Below are 17,447 nucleotides of genomic sequence, written 5' to 3' on the forward strand. Positions count from 1 at the left end.
ACACACGTTAGAGAGTACACACACACATCAGAGCACACACACACGCATTAGAGTACACACACACACGTTAGAGAGTACACACACACATCAGAGCACACACACACACGTTAGAGAGTACACACACACATCAGAGCACACACACACACGCATTAGAGTACACACACACACATTAGAGTACACACACACACGTTAGAGAGTACACAGTACACACACATCAGAGTACACACACACATCAGAGTACACACACACACGTTAGAGAGTACACACACACACATTAGAGTACACACACACACACATTAGAGTACACACACACATTAGAGAGTACACACACACATCAGAGTACACACACACATCAGAGCACACACACACACACGTTAGAGTACACACACACACACACACATCAGAGCACACACACACACATAAGAGAGAACACACACACATTAAAGAGCACCCACATACAAATATTCAAAAGCACTAAAACACTCATTCAAGAGAGCAGATACAAACACACGCATTTAAGATCACGCACATAAACACACAGAAATAATAAATAGCACGCACACATGCACACAAACATTCAAGAGCACAAACAGAGACACACACACAGGCCACGCACCAACGCACCAACGCACCAACGCACAAACAGACACCCAGACACATTCGTGAACAAGCACCCACAAATACATCCATAAACAACCATGCACCCGGATACCAACACGCACATTGATGAGCAACCACACAAAGATACACTAATTCATGAATTACCTACAATCACACACACACTTATCTTCCAACACAAACATTACACTCCTCCTCCCCCTCCCCCTCTCCTCCCCCTCCTCCCCCTCCTCCTCCTCCCCCTCTCCTCCCCCTCCTCCTCCTCCTCCTCCTCCCCCTCCTCCTCCTCCCCCTCCTCCTCCCCCTCCCCTCCTCCTCCTCCCCCTCCTCCTCCCCCTCCTCCTCCTCCTCCTCCTCCTCCCCCTCCTCCTCCTCCTCCTCCTCCCCTCCTCCTCCTCCCCCTCCTCCTCCCCCCCCTCTCCTCCCCCTCCTCCTCCCCCTCCTCCTCCCCCTCCTCCTCCCCCCGCCCTCCCCAGTATAATAACGGACCCCGAGGGCAGGTCCAAGCGACGAAGCGGTCTGGGGCAGTGGGGGGCATCGGGGGGTAAATTGGGAGTACCTGCCTCTAGCGCAGCGGTTCTCATTAGCTGAGGAACAAAGACTGGGGGGGGGGGGGGGGGGGCTCAGCTTTGATGTGGGTCAGGGGTCCGCGTGGGAGCGTGATAACCCTGAGCTCATCAGAGCTGAAGTGGCCCTCATGGCCTAGACCACACACACACACACACACACACACACACACACACACACACACACACACACACACCACACCACACCACACCACACCACACCACACCACACCACACACACACACACACACACACACACACACCACACACACCACACACACACACACACACACACACACACACACACACACACACACCACACACACCACACACACACACACACACACACACCACACACACCACACACACACACACACACACACACACACACACACACACACACCACACACACCACACACACACACACACACACACACACACACACACACCCCTTTCATGTGATTGTGTGGTGTGTGTTTTTAGGTCAAGCGTGTGGTTTGGGTCTGAGGCACAGCTGGATGTAGGCCGGTTGGTCACATGACCATGCACCGGGGGGGGGGGGGGCATGGAGAGGGTGGAGGAGATGTAGGTGGAGGGGGGGGGGGGGGCAATAAGAGAGAAAGAGCAGCGCATCAGAGCCCCCGGGGGGTCTTCAGCAGCCCCACATTACTCTGCCTTGCCCCACTTCAGGAGGGCATGACTGAGGCCACAAACACACATCTGGTGAAGGGGGTGGTGCCGGTGTTGCTGGTGGTGGGGCAGGTGTTTCAGGTGGTGGTGGTGATGGTGTTGTTGGTGCAGGTGTTGTGTAGGTGTTGTGTAGGTGTTGGTGGTAGTGATGGTGCAGGTGGTGGTGTTGGTGATGGTGGTGCAGCTGTTGGTGCAGGTGGAGGTGTGTCTACCTGGTCGTGGCAGATATCGTGCAGCTTGACGATGTTGGGGTGTCCGTCACACAGCTTCAGAGCAGCGATCTCCTTCTGCGTCTGGGCCTCCATCCTACCAGAGGACCGCTAAGTCAGGGAGCAGTAACTCTCTCTCCCTGCTCCTTCTGCCTCGCTCTCTAGGTCTCAGTCAGAGAGCAGTAACTCTCTCCCTGCTCCTTCTGCCTCACTCTCTAGGTCTCAGTCAGAGAGCAGTAACTCTCTCTCTCTGCTCCTTCTGCCTCGCTCTCTAGGTCTCAGTCAGAGAGCAGTAACTCTCTCCCTGCTCCTTCTGTCTCGCTCTCTAGGTCTCAGTCAGGGAGCAGTAACTCTCTCCCTGCTCCTTCTGCCTCGCTCTCTAGGTCTCAGTCAGAGAGCAGTAACTCTCTCCCTGCTCCTTCTGCCTCGCTCTCTAGGTCTCAGTCAGAGAGCAGTAACTCTCTCTCTCTGCTCCTTCTGTCTCGCTCTCTAGGTCTCAGTCAGAGAGCAGTAACTCTCTCTCTGCTCCTTCTGCCTCGCTCTCTAGGTCTCAGTCAGAGAGCAGTAACTCTCTCTCTCTGCTCCTTCTGCCTCGCTCTCTAGGTCTCAGTCAGAGAGCAGTAACTCTCTCTCTGCTCCTTCTGCCTCGCTCTCTAGGTCTCAGTCAGAGAGCAGTAACTCTCTCCCTGCTCCTTCTGTCTCGCTCTCTAGGTCTCAGTCAGGGAGCAGTAACTCTCTCCCTGCTCCTTCTGCCTCGCTCTCTAGGTCTCAGTCAGAGAGCAGTAACTCTCTCCCTGCTCCTTCTGCCTCGCTCTCTAGGTCTCAGTCAGAGAGCAGTAACTCTCTCTCTCTGCTCCTTCTGTCTCGCTCTCTAGGTCTCAGTCAGAGAGCAGTAACTCTCTCTCTGCTCCTTCTGTCTCGCTCTCTAGGTCTCAGTCAGAGAGCAGTAACTCTCTCCCTGCTCCTTCTGCCTCGCTCTCTAGGTCTCAGTCAGAGAGCAGTAACTCTCTCCCTGCTCCTTCTGCCTCGCTCTCTAGGTCTCAGTCAGAGAGCAGTAACTCTCTCCCTGCTCCTTCTGCCTCACTCTCTAGGTCTCAGTCAGAGAGCAGTAACTCTCCCTCTGCTCCTTCTGTCTCGCTCTCTAGGTCTCAGTCAGAGAGCAGTAACTCTCTCTCTCTGCTCCTTCTGCCTCGCTCTCTAGGTCTCAGTCAGGGAGCAGTAACTCTCTCCCTGCTCCTTCTGCCTCGCTCTCTAGGTCTCAGTCAGAGAGCAGTAACTCTCTCTCCCTCTGCTCCTTCTGCCTCACTCTCTAGGTCTCAGTCAGAGAGCAGTAACTCTCTCTCTCTGCTCCTTCTGCCTCTCTCTCTAGGTCTCAGTCAGAGAGCAGTAACTCTCTCCCTCTGCTCCTTCTGCCTCGCTCTCTAGGTCTCAGTCAGAGAGCAGTAACTCTCTCTCCCTGCTCCTTCTGTCTCGCTCTCTAGGTCTCAGTCAGGGAGCAGTAACTCTCTCCCTGCTCCTTCTGCCTCGCTCTCTAGGTCTCAGTCAGAGAGCAGTAACTCTCTCTCTCTGCTCCTTCTGCCTCGCTCTCTAGGTCTCAGTCAGAGAGCAGTAACTCTCTCTCCCTGCTCCTGACACCATGCGTACGGTGTCATTATTATGCGTACGATCTTAACCCTCGGTCAGTTCAGCTAACAGGACAAGGCTTTCTCCCCAGTCTGGGTTTGTTTTACTTTTTACATGACACCAAGATGGCGGATCACAGGAAGTCCTGCTCCAATGAGAAGATCCATGGGGGGAATGATCTAATATGACAACGCACACCCCGTCTTTACAACAAATAAAAGGAGATCTAGACTTTTTTAAGTTGTCATAGTAATGCAGAATTTCCCCTTAAATTGTTTTGGTGGCCGATATGGTGGCTTACTCTCAGCCCTTCATCCCAGCCCAAAGCGTTTGGCCTGTGATGCTCGTTAAGGGGTCCCGTTAAGGGGTCCCACAGACAGAGGACTAGGAGGGTACCTCTTGCTGACGATCTTGACGGCATAGTGCTGGCCCGTCTTCTTGTGCCTGCAGCCCCTGCAGATGGAGAAGCTGCCCTCCCCCAACGCGTTCTCCTGCAGGTCCATCTCGTAGCTCATGTAGAAGGGGGAGTCCTGCACACACACAAGGCTACGGTAAGAGAGAACCTACACTGTCCCCCCCAACCAACCTGCCCCCACTCCAACCCTTGTGTTGTAGCGGTCGGATTAGAAGTAACTTCATGTAAATATTTGAGGAGCGAATGCACGCAGAGCTCCGACAAAGTAGTTTCTTATCTCGAAACACTCGATTAAGATGGATCTGAGTTTACCCTACTGGGCCATGCATGGGTTCACCAGAATGTTAGCAAGAGCCAAACAAAAACAAACACAAAACTCAAAAAGATACAGTACAGCAATACACAAAAGTCCAATCACCGACAAGGAACGTCAAGAGGTGGGCGCATACATACCAAACTCTAACTAGCGCCAGAATAGAGGACGGAAACTTATTCTGAACAGGGAATTGACTCAATAAATCCTCTGGGGCTCATACTGATTACACCCAAGAGTCCAAACAAAAAGGGAGACTATGGGAATATATTATATTTAAGAACCACACAGTGTGAGTGAACGAGTGAGTGAGTGAGCTGAGCGGGTGAGTGAGTGAGCTGAGCGGGTGAGTGAGCGAGTGAGTGAGCGAGTGAGTGAGCGAGTGAGTGAGTGAACGAGTGAGTGAGTGAGCGAGTGAGTGAGTGAATCAGTGAGTGAGTGAGTGAGTGAGTGAGTGAGTGAGTGAGTGAGCGAGTGAGCGAGTGAGTCAGTGAGTGAGTGAGTGAGTGAGTGAGTGAGTGAGTGAGCGAGTGAGTGAGCGAGCGAGTCAGTGAGTCAGTGAGTCAGTGAGTGAGTGAGCGAGTGAGTGAGTGAGTGAGTGAGCGAGTGAGTCAGTGAGTGAGTGAGTGAGTGAGTCAGCGAGTGAGCGAGTGAGTGAGCGAGTGAGTGAGTGAGTGAGTGAGCGAGTGAGTCAGTGAGTGAGTGAGTGAGTGAGCGAGCGAGTGAGCGAGTGAGTGAGTGAGTGAGTGAGTGAGTGAGTGAGCGAGCGAGCGAGTGAGCGAGTGAGTGAGTGAATCAGTGAATCAGTGAGTGAGTGAGTGAGTGAGTGAGCGAGCGAGCGAGTGAGCGAGCGAGCGAGTGAGTGAGTGAGTGAGTGAGTGAGTGAGTGAGTGAATCAGTGAGTGAGTGAGTGAGCGAGTGAGTGAGCGAGCGAGTGAGTGAGTGAGCGAGTGAGTGAGTGAGTGAGTGAATCAGTGAGTGAGCGAGTGAGTGAGTGAGTGAGTGAGTGAGTGAGTGAGTGAGTGAGTGAGTGAGTGAATCAGTGAGTGAGTGAGTGAGTGAGTGAGTGAGTGAGCGAGCGAGTGAGTGAGCGAGTGAGCGAGCGAGTGAGCGAGTGAGTGAGCGAGTGAGTCAGTGAGTCAGCGAGTGAGTGAGTGAGTGAGTGAGTGAGTGAGTGAGTGAGTGAGTGAGCGAGCGAGCGAGCGAGTGAGCGAGCGAGCGAGTGAGTGAGTGAGTGAGTGAGTGAGTGAATCAGTGAGTGAGTGAGTGAGCGAGTGAGTGAGCGAGCGAGTGAGTGAGTGAGTGAGTGAGTGAGTGAGTGAGTGAGTGAGTGAGTGAGTGAGTGAGCGAGTGAGTGAGTGAGTCAGTGAGTGAGTGAGTGAATCAGTGAGTGAGTGAGTGAGCGAGTGAGTGAGGACACCTTCATCATGGCGCTGCGGGCCACGGCGGCGGCACCCGGCCTCTCGGAGGCGCCACCCAGCGGGAGGGTGTCGTCCATCACGGCGTTCCTCTTGAACAAGATGGAGGGCGCCATGAAAGAGTAGCCCTGCGCCCACAACACACAGGGGGGGGGGGGTGTTTACATGAACCGTCAGGACTCAGAGAGATGTACATTACACACATGCCATGCTAAAGAAGTGTGGGGGAGGAAAGGGGGAGGACCTAAAAAATGGTAAACAGGAAACCTCCAGTAACAGAAAAAGGGTTATTTAGGCTCAACATCCTTCCTGTTATGTTTTCTAACGAAATAGAGGCGTTGGTTGTACGCGCACTTTGCTAGGCTGTGCTCTGTGTACATACGCTGTGTGTTCAGATATATTTAAAAAATATCTCCCGCCGAGGGCTTCTATACGTGGTGTGCACATCTGTCTCGTATGGCGCTCAGCTCTCTGCTAACCATGAGGTCAACACGGGCCGCCCATCTGCGCCCATTGTCAGCGCTGCGTGCCGCCTGCTTGACTTCCAACTGTGCGAAGCCCAGAGCTCTAAAACGGGCATTAATCCCTCCCTCTCCCACCCCCCTCCACGCACCCAGCCTCCTCCTTTCACTCAGACACACACACAGCTGTGTGGGGAGAGGCGCAGCCATGGAATGGACGGAAGGATGGAGGGCTTGAATGCACGAGTTGCCCCCAAAATTACCGGCCTTGAATATTTGATTGCTGATGTGAAATTACACCTCGGTTCTCTTAATGCAACTCTAGTGTTGTTTTGTGAAGAGCTGCAGCAGGGGGTGGGGGTGGGGGGCGAGGAGGAGGAGGGGGAGGGGGAGGGGGGGGAGGAGGGGGAGGGGGAGGAGGAGGAGGAGGAGGGGGAGGGGGAGGAGGCGCGGCCCTGCGCTCTATGTAAAAGTTGGGATGGTTGCCGTCATCTCAGAGAGAGATTGCTAAGGCGGGCAAATTATAAAGCCAACTGAATCCCAGACTGGGTCTGTGAATGGCAGCTGAGAGGAGGGGGGAGAGAAAAAAAAGGGCGAGATGAAGTTGGCAATCAAAGAGCGAGGGCGTCACTGAGACAGGCATGGTGATCTCCCCAAGTGTAACCTTTTATTCCCCCAGAGAAGACTCCTTAATGGAGCCATTGATCGGCGAGGGCTCGAGGATCCAGGAGGCAATCAGCGATACAGCACACAGCCATCAGCTGGTATGGTGTTGCGGGCCACACCGCGGTTCAAAGCTACATCAAAAATAGTCCTTCACATCTGTTACCTCAATCAGAGGCGCACATGGCAGTAATTACAAGACCTGGATAAAAGCCCCTCTTTCAGTCGATTTAAATAGCGATGCGCACACAAGGCCTCGTGTTGACTTACAGCAGACGCTGGAGCTCTGTTCACCAACTTCACTTGAGAACTTCAATGGCTGTGAGAAGTATTTCAAACCCCCGTTACTGAGCTGGCGCGAGGCCTAATGTCAGCTTTTACTTCAGCCAGTACTTTACACTACTTGCGACGCTAAGGCTCACAGAGTTCTAACTAAAGTATCCACGCCGCTGAATTCATCCCGGTGGAACACAAGCAAGGGCCCAAGAGGCAACAAGACGTGGAGAGGCCCCACAGTGCTGCATAGGCTGAGCAGCTAAGTGACATTACCTTAAGTACTGGATATTAACTGCACTCATGCATCGGGAAGAAAAGATATTCCTTCAACATCATGACCTCATACTTTAAAGTAAAGATCACAAAGACGTGCATTTCTTCAATCTAGTTGGGGTGGCTGAAAGCAATACGCCTCGGGTTGGTAATGACAGAGGAGCGGCGGGTTAGTGACCTAGTTATTGATAGATTGTAGTAATGAGCTCTCATGGTCAGCGCATTGAAATAGATAACAGCCTTTCAACATGAGGAGCACACAATTGTACATCTTTTGTTAAAAAGGATTTAAGTGGGAAGTCCTCCCCCGTCCATGCAGCTCTCTGTGAGAGGATGAACGTGTGAAACAGGAAGTGGGAGCCCACCTGGAAGATGCGGTCACAGTTCTGGGGCAGGGCCGCGGGGGAGTAGGTGGGGTCCATCTCCGTGAACTCCTCCGCAAAGTTGCTGACGTCCAGCTCGTCCCGGATCACCGGCTTGAAGGGAGCAGGGACCTCCTTGGCAGCCAGCTCCTTCCAGTTGATCTTCTACAAAGGGAGGGGAGAAGAAGATGCAGAACACAGGGTTATGGTTGGGTCGTTTGTCCCCCCCCCTGCTTACTAAGGTCCCCTGCAGTATCTGTTCACTGTATGAAGACACCTTGGATAAAAGCGTCCTCTAAACGACTAAATAGTATAAGAGGGCGTCTACTCCATGCATAAAAACTAAAACTAGAATCACACCTCACCGAACAGAGCTGTTTGTGGACTAGGGATGTCTGTTTGAAGCCACACTGTGGGTTCAACCTCCTGACACTCCCTGGTCATAGAGGGAGGCATGGACTGAAGTACAGTCTCTGGTCATAGAGGGAGGCATGGACTGAAGTACAGTCCCTGGTCATAGAGGGAGGCATGGACTGAAGTACAGTCCCTGGTCATAGAGGGAGGCATGGACTGAACTCCCTGGTCATGGAGGGAGGCATGGACTGAACTCCCTGGTCATGGAGGGAGGCATGGACTGAACTCCCTGGTCATGGAGGGAGGCATGGACTGAACTCCCTGGTCACGGAGGGAGGCATGGACTGAACTCCCTGGTCATGGAGGGAGGCATGGACTGAACTCCCTGGTCATGGAGGGAGGCATGGACTGAACTCCCTGGTCATGGAGGGAGGCATGGACTGGAGCCCCTCGGTGCACATTGGAGCGGCGCTGAAGGGCCCACCTGGTAGAAGGGGTGGCCCCTGATGTTCTCGGCTGATCCGGGCCCGGAGCCCAGCCTCCTCTTGGGGTCCCGGTTGAGCAGCCTCTGAATGAGGTCCTTGGCCAGCGGTCCCATGTCTCTGGGGAAGGGGGGGTCCTTCTTCAGAATCCTCCTGGAGGGGGGGGGGGGGGTCAAACCAAAGGAAGTGAGGCACAGCTTCTGAATGAACCCCTGAGGAGCGAATGGTGAAACTAAATCCAGCCTTTAGTATTCAAACTATTCCTCGGCCGATGGAGTCATCCACGGACACAACCCAAACCGACACTGCGCCCGCGGGCGAACAGGGGAGGGTTTGGTTTGGGACGGGGGGGGGTCTTACTTGGCGATGTCTGTGTGGGAGTTCTCGTCTCCGTCTACAGTAAAGGGTGAGCCCCCGGTCAGCAGCTCGTACATCAGGACCCCCAAGCTCCACCAGTCCACGGCCTGGAGCAGAGACAAGGCGCCCATACAACACTCACTCCCTCGCAGGCATTCCCCTCTCACCCGCTCTCGAGACAGATGAGAATGCAGCGTTGCAACTTTAGATTCTGCACAAAGGAGCGAGTGCGTAGCGATGGTCTTACCTTGTCGTGGCCGGACGCTCCTCCTTCTACGATCTCCGGAGCCATGTACTCAATGGTCCCGCACACGGAGAAGGCCCTCTCCACCTGACGAATTAAAGACAAAGTACTGAATATGCTAAATGTACCTTGATTTGGGATTTTCCCGGTATAATTGAATAACTATGATGTCAAATATATACATCTGTTCAGTCCAACTGACCTGATCGAATTCTTTACTGAGGCCAAAGTCTGTGAGTACAATGTGACCGGTCGAGTCCAGTAGAATGTTTTCAAGTTTCAGGTCCCGGTAGACAATTCCCAGCTGGAAAAGAAGAGCTCCAAACGTCAGGGGAATGATCTCCATCTAACCACTGACTACACGCAGCCTTTATGCCTGGAGGACTCCCTGAATGTAGGATGCGGCGACAGAAATAGCCACCATTACTCCCATAGATCTGAATCATCCCCCAATTAATCGACTCTCTTAAAACACGTTTTTTTAAGCAACCTAATTTCCGCCTATTTTTAAACCGGCATATCATGAGACCCTAAGCGCCCGTCTCCCTAATGGAGCCATGAGAGCCCCCACCTATCATTATGTTTCTATGGGAGGCTAATTGCAGCTGTGGTGAGGACCCGAGGAGACGCACCTTGTGCAGATGCTCCAGCGCCAGGACGATCTCCCCGCTGTAGAGCGCCACCTCCTGCTCCTTGAAGCGGACCCTCTGCACCAGGTGGGTGAAGAGCTCCCCCCCGTTCACATAATCTGGAAGGAGACGTGATGAAGGGGGGCCTTAAATATCACCAGTCATCGTTGGCCCACTAGGGTTTACACACAGACAGGTCTGTGTGTCTATGTATTCCTTCTTGTAAAGCGTCTTTCAGTACCAAGAAAAGCGCTGTAAAAGACCAATCTATTACTACTATTATTATTGATATATGATCTGCGACTCATTCATTGCACGTATAACCTGTATATAGGCCTACTAGGGGTGTGAACGGTTACAAAGAATAGTTAACGGTTACACAACGGCTTTTTTTTCGTGTACACAGTTAACCGTTATTATGGTGCCATGGCATGAAAATCTCACTTTGAGGTTTTCTAACATAAAGATGAGTTCCCCTAGCCTGCCTATGGTCCCCCAGTGGCTCAAACTTGCGTTCGGTGTAAAACCAGCACTAGCTGTTCTGCTCGCCTTTGAAAAAACGGAGGCTCAAGCCGTTCATATGTCGTCAAATAGCATCTAAGCTCCTCCCCTTACTCTGCCTGGCCCGCCCAGAGACCTGGCCCGCCAATGAGACACGCCCGTATGAGCGCCACGTGTGTGTGTGTGTGTGTGTGTGTGTGTGTGTGTGTGTGTGAATACACACACTGTAACGCAAGTGTTTCTTGTCGGTTCTTTGACGTCTCTTGTATTTCCACAACGAGACTGTAGTGGGGGTTATCTCAGCCATGGTTGAGAATGAATTGGGGGAAAGGAACTTTGGCTTTGACTCTCTCAAGAAAATGAACCACGACATTGAGGAGAAAGAGATTGTTGGCCGCGAATGTCTCCCGCTTGAGCCCCGCTTCCCGCTGCCGAGGGACCACCGCCTCGGCGCTGCAGGAGGCGGAGGTGCCTAAGCGCTGACTGGCAACCATCCCTTTCTCCTCAATGTCGCGGATTAGTCTCCTTCAGATTGATGTGGACGTGGAAGAACCAGGAACGTCGGAGAACCCAACGCGGTCGTTTGAGATTCATAATATCGGCTCACACAGCTTTTGGCCGTGATAATATATATTATATGATATAGATATCTATTGATATCTATTGATATCTATGTTATTCAGATATAGAGCTCCAGGACTCCTGTGTGTTCTAGAATATTTACAGAACACGGCTAAAGGCTGTGTGCGCCTCGCCATTGTGATACATCCACTGTAAACAGAGCGCATGGTACCGTGGCTGCAAGCTGCTCAGGGCCACACCCCCACCCTCCTCCTTGACCCGCCTCCCTCCTCCTCATTTGCATTTTAGCTACAGACACCAATACAGCGCATTTGGGGGAAGCTCAATGTGCGACTGGCTCGGAGTGGCTGTAACTCTGCACCACGGCTGAATTTCGGGAACGTCTTTGAATACTGTGTTAGTGGCCCACTAATGTCATGGCACCTTTAATGAATTTTTTATTTATTGTTAAAGTGAACCGCAGTCATGCTGTAGGGGGATTATTTGTTTATCAACACGGCGGATGCGCGAGCAGAATGATCGCAAAAAGAGAATTTGTTTGACCGGTTGCCATGGTTATCTCCATGTGGTTCATTTGCAGTTGCGGTGTTAATTAGCGATGTTGTCAGCTTACCGTTTCACTAAACTGTAATCAGAAAATGCGGTTATATGCTGTAGACCCTATAGTATCTGTGGTATAAAGGTTGGGACGAATTTCAAATTATAAATATGTAAACTTAATGTTGAAAGTATAGACCGTCGCGATTCCCATTGAAACAATGGCGCGGTGACTTTTTTATTTTTTTTGGTTTTCGTTTACTGATTTTTCCTTAACGGTTATGATTTACTACCCGGTTACACGTGTAACCGTGCACACCCCTAGTATATACGTTGTTTTTATTGAACCTTTATTTAACCAGGAGAAGTCTCATTGAGATTAAAAATCTCTTTTACAAAAGAGTCCTAAAGACAGGCAGCAGCACGGTTCCACAGTTACAGACAATAATTGGAAAACAACAGAGAACATATGAACAGAATCACAGTCAGAACACCATCAAACAAAGCATGTACAGACAGAAGAGCCAGCTTCAACATCATTAAGAAAGGATTTAAACCTGTTTATAGAAACCAGCTCCTTAAGTTTTAGCGCATTTTTCAGCTGGTCCCATGAAAAAGGAGCAGCATAACTAAATGCCCTTTTCCCCAGTTCAGAACGGACTCTAGGCACAGGCGGTAAAAACAATATTATATTGACAGGAAGTATGTCTACTGGGGGGGGGCTGACCGAGGATGAGGTGCAGCTTGGTGTCAGTCTGGAAGGCGTAGTGCAGCGTGACGAGGAAGGGCGACTGGCGGATGTGCTCCAGCACCTGGCGCTCGGTGCGTGTGTGCTCGGCGGTCTTGGCCTTCTGCACGATGGTGGCCTTCTTCAGGACCTTCATGGCATACAGCTTCCCCGTGTCGTGGCCGCTCACCTTGCGTACGAGGAACACCTTTCCGTACGCTGAGACACGAGAAAACATCATGAGAGAGGAGTATGGCCGCCTCTTTACTGCCCTCTAGTGGTAGGAAATCAACGCGTGCCACTTTATTTCACTCAATTGAAAAACACAAACGTTAGAAATTGCGAATTACGATTTTAAATTAGATCAACTGTTTACTAATACTGAAAAGCCATTGAGAAACTATAAATACCACGGAACATAAGTGCACAGCACTAAGTCACTGGAAGGAGCCTCTTACCTCCGGTGCCCAGAACTTTAAGAAGTTCAAAGTTCTCGATGCCCACCCTCTCCACATGGCCTGTAAGGTTGGCTGTATCAGACGAAACAGGAAAAGGAAATCAAATGAGGCCAAGCAACCACAGGGTTAATGTAGCATTTTACCAACAAATGCTAATTTATGCAGCTTTGTAATCATGCGCGTCCCTTAATGTTGTTGACTAATAAACTTCTTAAATACACGCGTAGAACATATATAACCTAAGAAAAACCTTCATGTGTCTAATATGTCATGTCAGCAGGTCCAAGTTTAGTGCCGAATTTGGCATGTAAACCAACTTGCACACTGGTCCTGTACAAAGGAAGGCTTCCATTGAATGACATCAACCACACATGCCTATATGCATGCAAAGTCTCTTGCAAATGTTGCTGTGTCAGGCAGGCCTGCATAAGAAAAAAAAAGATGAGATAATACAAACTAGCCCTGCTGTCCAGGAAATGGATTAGGTTAATCTTTGATGTTCATCAAACGGTATAATAAGCTAATGAAAACCCAACGCTGCTCCAACCAACGCTGGCCCGCACGTGTGCGCCGGGCTCCAGTGAAGCGAGCCCAGAGCCGTGGTCCACATGTAGTGAATGCATGCCTGCCATCTCACACTCTGAAAATAGTCTGTGGCGCCCGCAGAAATTAAGACAGCTGATTCCCCCTTCTCCATGGGCCTCGTGTTCAGTCGACCAGAAGACATGTTGGGAGGGGGGTTATTGTACGGCGTGAGAGAACGGGCCGTCTTGCGTGTCTACGCTGTGATCCACATCTTTCAGGCCGAACGGATTCAGATTGCATAACGTTGGTGCGGATCCCGCCTTTGAGGGGCAGGTTTCGTTAAAGATGTTTATTAATAGACTGGCTGAGAGTTATCCTGGCCTGGTCATGCGACAGAACATTAACTTGGTTCCGAAATATGTCCTTGATTAAAAGCAGGGGAAAGCGCAGTTCAATATAGAACAGACAGTTTGGACTTTGTAGAAATGACAGTATGCAATACATATCCACAGACGTCACATCTTTATAGAGCTTGGAAAAGCCCTGCAGCATTAGAGTGTGTGTGTGTGTGTGTGTGTGTGTGTGTGTGTGTGTGTGTGTGTGTGTGTGTGTGTGTGTGTGTGTGTGTGTGTGTGTGTGTGTGTGTGTGTGTGTGTGTGTGTGTGTGTGTGTGTGTGTGTGTGTGTGTGTGCAACAACAGAGTACCAGAGAACACTGGCCAATGACAACCTGACTGTCAACATATTTGGGGGAAGGGCCGGAGCTGCTTGTTCAAGTCTATACCTGAACGCTAGTGTTCCACAATCTACAACAATATTGGCCCACACTGACTGTTACAGATCCGTCCAAACAACGATTAATATCTTCTCAGATTACGCTCACATTACGCCTTTGGGAACTATGGAGGAAACTTGTTTAAGGTTTTAGGTGGTGGGAGGATTCGTGCAAGTCTTTCCATCTATGGCTCTCTTTCAATAACAAGGTCCTAACAACAGCTGTGATAGTCAACACAACTGCACCGATCGCCCCACTTCATGTAAACACTGGGGTCCCCATTCTGGGCTTCAACTGCACTGAGTCAAACAGTCGTAAAGGCAAGAAAGGGGGAAGCTGTAAACTATTGGCTGGTGGTCCTCGGTTTGGCCTGTGGTTCTCGTGTCACAATCTACAACAATGTGGATATGAATTAGGAAGTGTACATGAGGCAACATTAAAGCAGAACCTAACGCTCTATTTGAAGTGACTGCAGCATTAGCTTTATATAACTTATCTGGGTTATCTAACGTCTAAGCTCTCAGCCTAAAGACATGTCAAATAGAGATCACTGGAGATCACCTTAAGTTATCAGTGTCATCGAATAGAGCTTGAAAACGGATCCCAGTTTGAGATGGGGGGGGGGGGTCAACAACTTTTGAACAGTTGATTTTACTTATATTCGTAACTAGTAAGGCCAGGTTGGGTGATGAAAGGGAACAGCTAACGTTGGTAGATACTTTACGCCAGCTCTCCCTCGCCTTTTACGGTCTACATTAGTCTGGTTAACGATGGTAGGCGACGGTCGACCCTTTCAGCACTAGCAGAGAGCTAATGTAGGCTGAGGGAATCCTGATTTGTAACGTTATCCCGGTCTACCGCAACACCACTTCCGGTATTTTACCTCCTATGATATTTGTTCAGTGGTTACCAGCCTCCGTAAAGAGAATACTAAGAAAACACCCAAAATCAGCATAATAATGACAAGGTGAATAAATATGGCTATTTTTCCAAAGAAATAACCCAATATGTAACGGAAACGGCTCTCCCAGTGCCAGAAGTCCCTCCCTCTCGCGCCAATATCCCGAGCGACTGAAAGTCCCGCCCTCTCTCTCACCAATAACACTCATTCGGAGCATCCCTTCCCCGGCGCTATGCCGGGAGAAGAGCTGCCTTGGAACGAGGTCCGAGCTAACGTAGAAGACACACACGTGTCATCCAAAGCAGACGAACCGCAGACCCCTCGGTCCTTAAGGATGTGTGTATGTGTGATGCTAGCTAGCCAGTCGGCCAGACTTACCATTCTTCAGCTCATGTTTCACAGTAAACAGGTCACCTTTCTTTGAAGACCCCTCCATCGGGGATGGCATCGTAATATTCCGACTATTATCGCACACCTTGCTGTCCGCAGCGCCGCCGAAACCTAGCGAGACATCGGTCTGTTATATCGTGTGGATGCGTTGAGGTAACGCTAACGCGTTTGGTGTCAAAACTTGACGATATATTGGCGGAATTGCTGTTGCTATTCCTAAGCAGGCAACAGCAGAAGCTCATAGGAAACACTTGCTTCTACCACACCAACGCCACTACCTTCGCAACAGAGTTCCCCGACTTGCGTGATTGGGGTTGCTATGGGAGAAGGTCCCCGTTGATTGGTTCGTTGTAGTGTCAGAGGATTGACGTGCCCGCCCACTCTTCATGTAGTCCATCTAGTCCGCCAGGGGGGGACATTGGACGCAAATAGCGTATACTGCGTACCATCATAGACTGCAATAAAACATCTGATTTGGGGTAATTACCCGATTTTAAGCACCTGTTTTAGGGCAATATGATTGCATTAATTAAATTGTAACGGTAGTCAGAAGATCGACCATAACCAAATCCTTATCAAAACTATAAAACATTGCAGGGTATGAAAGGTATATTGACAACTTGGCCAAATCGAAAATAACCAAATATTTGCATGCACAGTTTACCTGAATGGAATCCTTTTTTTTTTTTTTTTTACATTATGTTCAATTTGGAAAGGAAAGTTAAAATGTCCAAAACTGTTGGATTTATACGTTCTCGTGTCGCCACCTTGCGGAAGTGATCTGTAATTGCTTTAGAAATAGTAACGAAGAAAGATGGCCTCGTCAGCGCTCAAGAATATACAACAGTTTCAGTTATAGTTCAGACATGTTTACAAGAAACGAAACAATCATCAAACAGTATAATGCTCGTGAAATCATCTTTCATCTTTTATCTTTATTTAAACAAAACAGGATTGACAAGGGTTGCGATTTTGGGCGATTTGAACGAATTTCGTTAGTTTCTAATATTAAGAATAGTCAAATATAATTTTCTTGAGGCTGTTCAATAAGAAAGTGACGGATCAGCTAAGTAAAGTAAACTGCGCAGCCACGGCGGCCTCAATTAAAGTCAACAGCAAATAAATGTTCTCTTGTTTGTTTGTTTCTTTATTTTTTCGCTTAACTGTTCCACTTAGGAGTTCACCGGTACAACCGTTCGCCGTTGCTCCATGTTTAAATCACAGTGCCTGGTTCGTGACCTGTGAATGACCGGTCTCAAATTCACAAACTGAAGTAGTGCCCCCTAGTAATCTTTTTTTTGTTACTCAGTAGTAATAGGCCTACTGTTGCTTTTTTCGCTTGAATTGTTGTATTTCTCTACTGATTGCTTCGACGATGCAACATTAAAAGTTACTAACAGCGACTTCACACAGAAGCTCTGGCATATACCCCCCTGGGGTAGGGTCATCATGATTTATATCAAAGACCTCATCAACTGTCATCATGTATGCTGGCCTTTTGAGCAAGATTTGGGGTGTATTGGACTGAATATCGTGCTTTCATCTGAAATGTCTTTTGTGCTGATTGTTGTGCATCGTCCACTTCCCTCTAATAATGATTTTTATATCACATTTAAAAAGCTACTCTAGGCATGTGATTTTAGGTAATGGGTAATACTACTTGGCAATCTAAATTGTAACTGGTTAGATAAAAATAATAAAATCCCTTAAGGTCCAACTTGGATAGCTGCATCCTCCCAGACACAAATAGACAATAATATTTAGTAACAAGCCTGAAAGAGTTGTTAAGACATTGCATTTTATTACTTGACTGTCCGACCATAATCTTACATTAAGGTCCAGAAAACGTACAAAGAAGCGCTTTCATCATTCTAATAATCCTACAGGGCAACTCAGGATTCCAACAAATGAAATGGCTAATTTTCCCACAGCTGTGCAGCAGACTGATTGGAAAAATGTACTTACTGGAAGCAATACAGAAGCAGGTAGCAAAATGTTATCAGCCAAGCTACATAGTTTAGTTAAGGAGTTTGCTAAAAATGGAATGAAAAAAAAATCTATGCACTTCCTTGGCTCAATACTGAAATTTTCATTCATTC

General features: G+C 49.5%; 1 protein-coding gene across 1 annotated transcript in view; it reads right to left on the minus strand.

Moving 5' to 3' along the window:
• rps6ka5 (ribosomal protein S6 kinase, polypeptide 5) overlaps window positions 1-15,639 on the minus strand; it is a 23,417-nt gene extending 7,778 nt beyond the window's left edge. Inside the window, exons 1-12 of the mRNA XM_056589822.1 lie at window positions 15,337-15,639; window positions 12,759-12,830; window positions 12,301-12,519; window positions 9,957-10,072; window positions 9,527-9,628; window positions 9,328-9,411; window positions 9,084-9,187; window positions 8,726-8,876; window positions 7,891-8,052; window positions 5,855-5,980; window positions 4,103-4,236; window positions 2,087-2,180 (exon numbers count right to left, since the gene is read on the minus strand). Of these exons, the coding sequence (XP_056445797.1) occupies window positions 2,087-2,180; window positions 4,103-4,236; window positions 5,855-5,980; window positions 7,891-8,052; window positions 8,726-8,876; window positions 9,084-9,187; window positions 9,328-9,411; window positions 9,527-9,628; window positions 9,957-10,072; window positions 12,301-12,519; window positions 12,759-12,830; window positions 15,337-15,406 (1,434 nt within the window). The 5' untranslated portion in view covers window positions 15,407-15,639. The remainder of the gene's footprint in view (window positions 1-2,086; window positions 2,181-4,102; window positions 4,237-5,854; window positions 5,981-7,890; window positions 8,053-8,725; window positions 8,877-9,083; window positions 9,188-9,327; window positions 9,412-9,526; window positions 9,629-9,956; window positions 10,073-12,300; window positions 12,520-12,758; window positions 12,831-15,336) is intronic.
• Between the last annotated feature and the right edge of the window lie 1,808 nt (window positions 15,640-17,447).

This window comes from Gadus chalcogrammus, chromosome 5 (assembly GCF_026213295.1).
Source record: "Gadus chalcogrammus isolate NIFS_2021 chromosome 5, NIFS_Gcha_1.0, whole genome shotgun sequence".
Lineage (NCBI taxonomy): Eukaryota > Metazoa > Chordata > Actinopteri > Gadiformes > Gadidae > Gadus > Gadus chalcogrammus.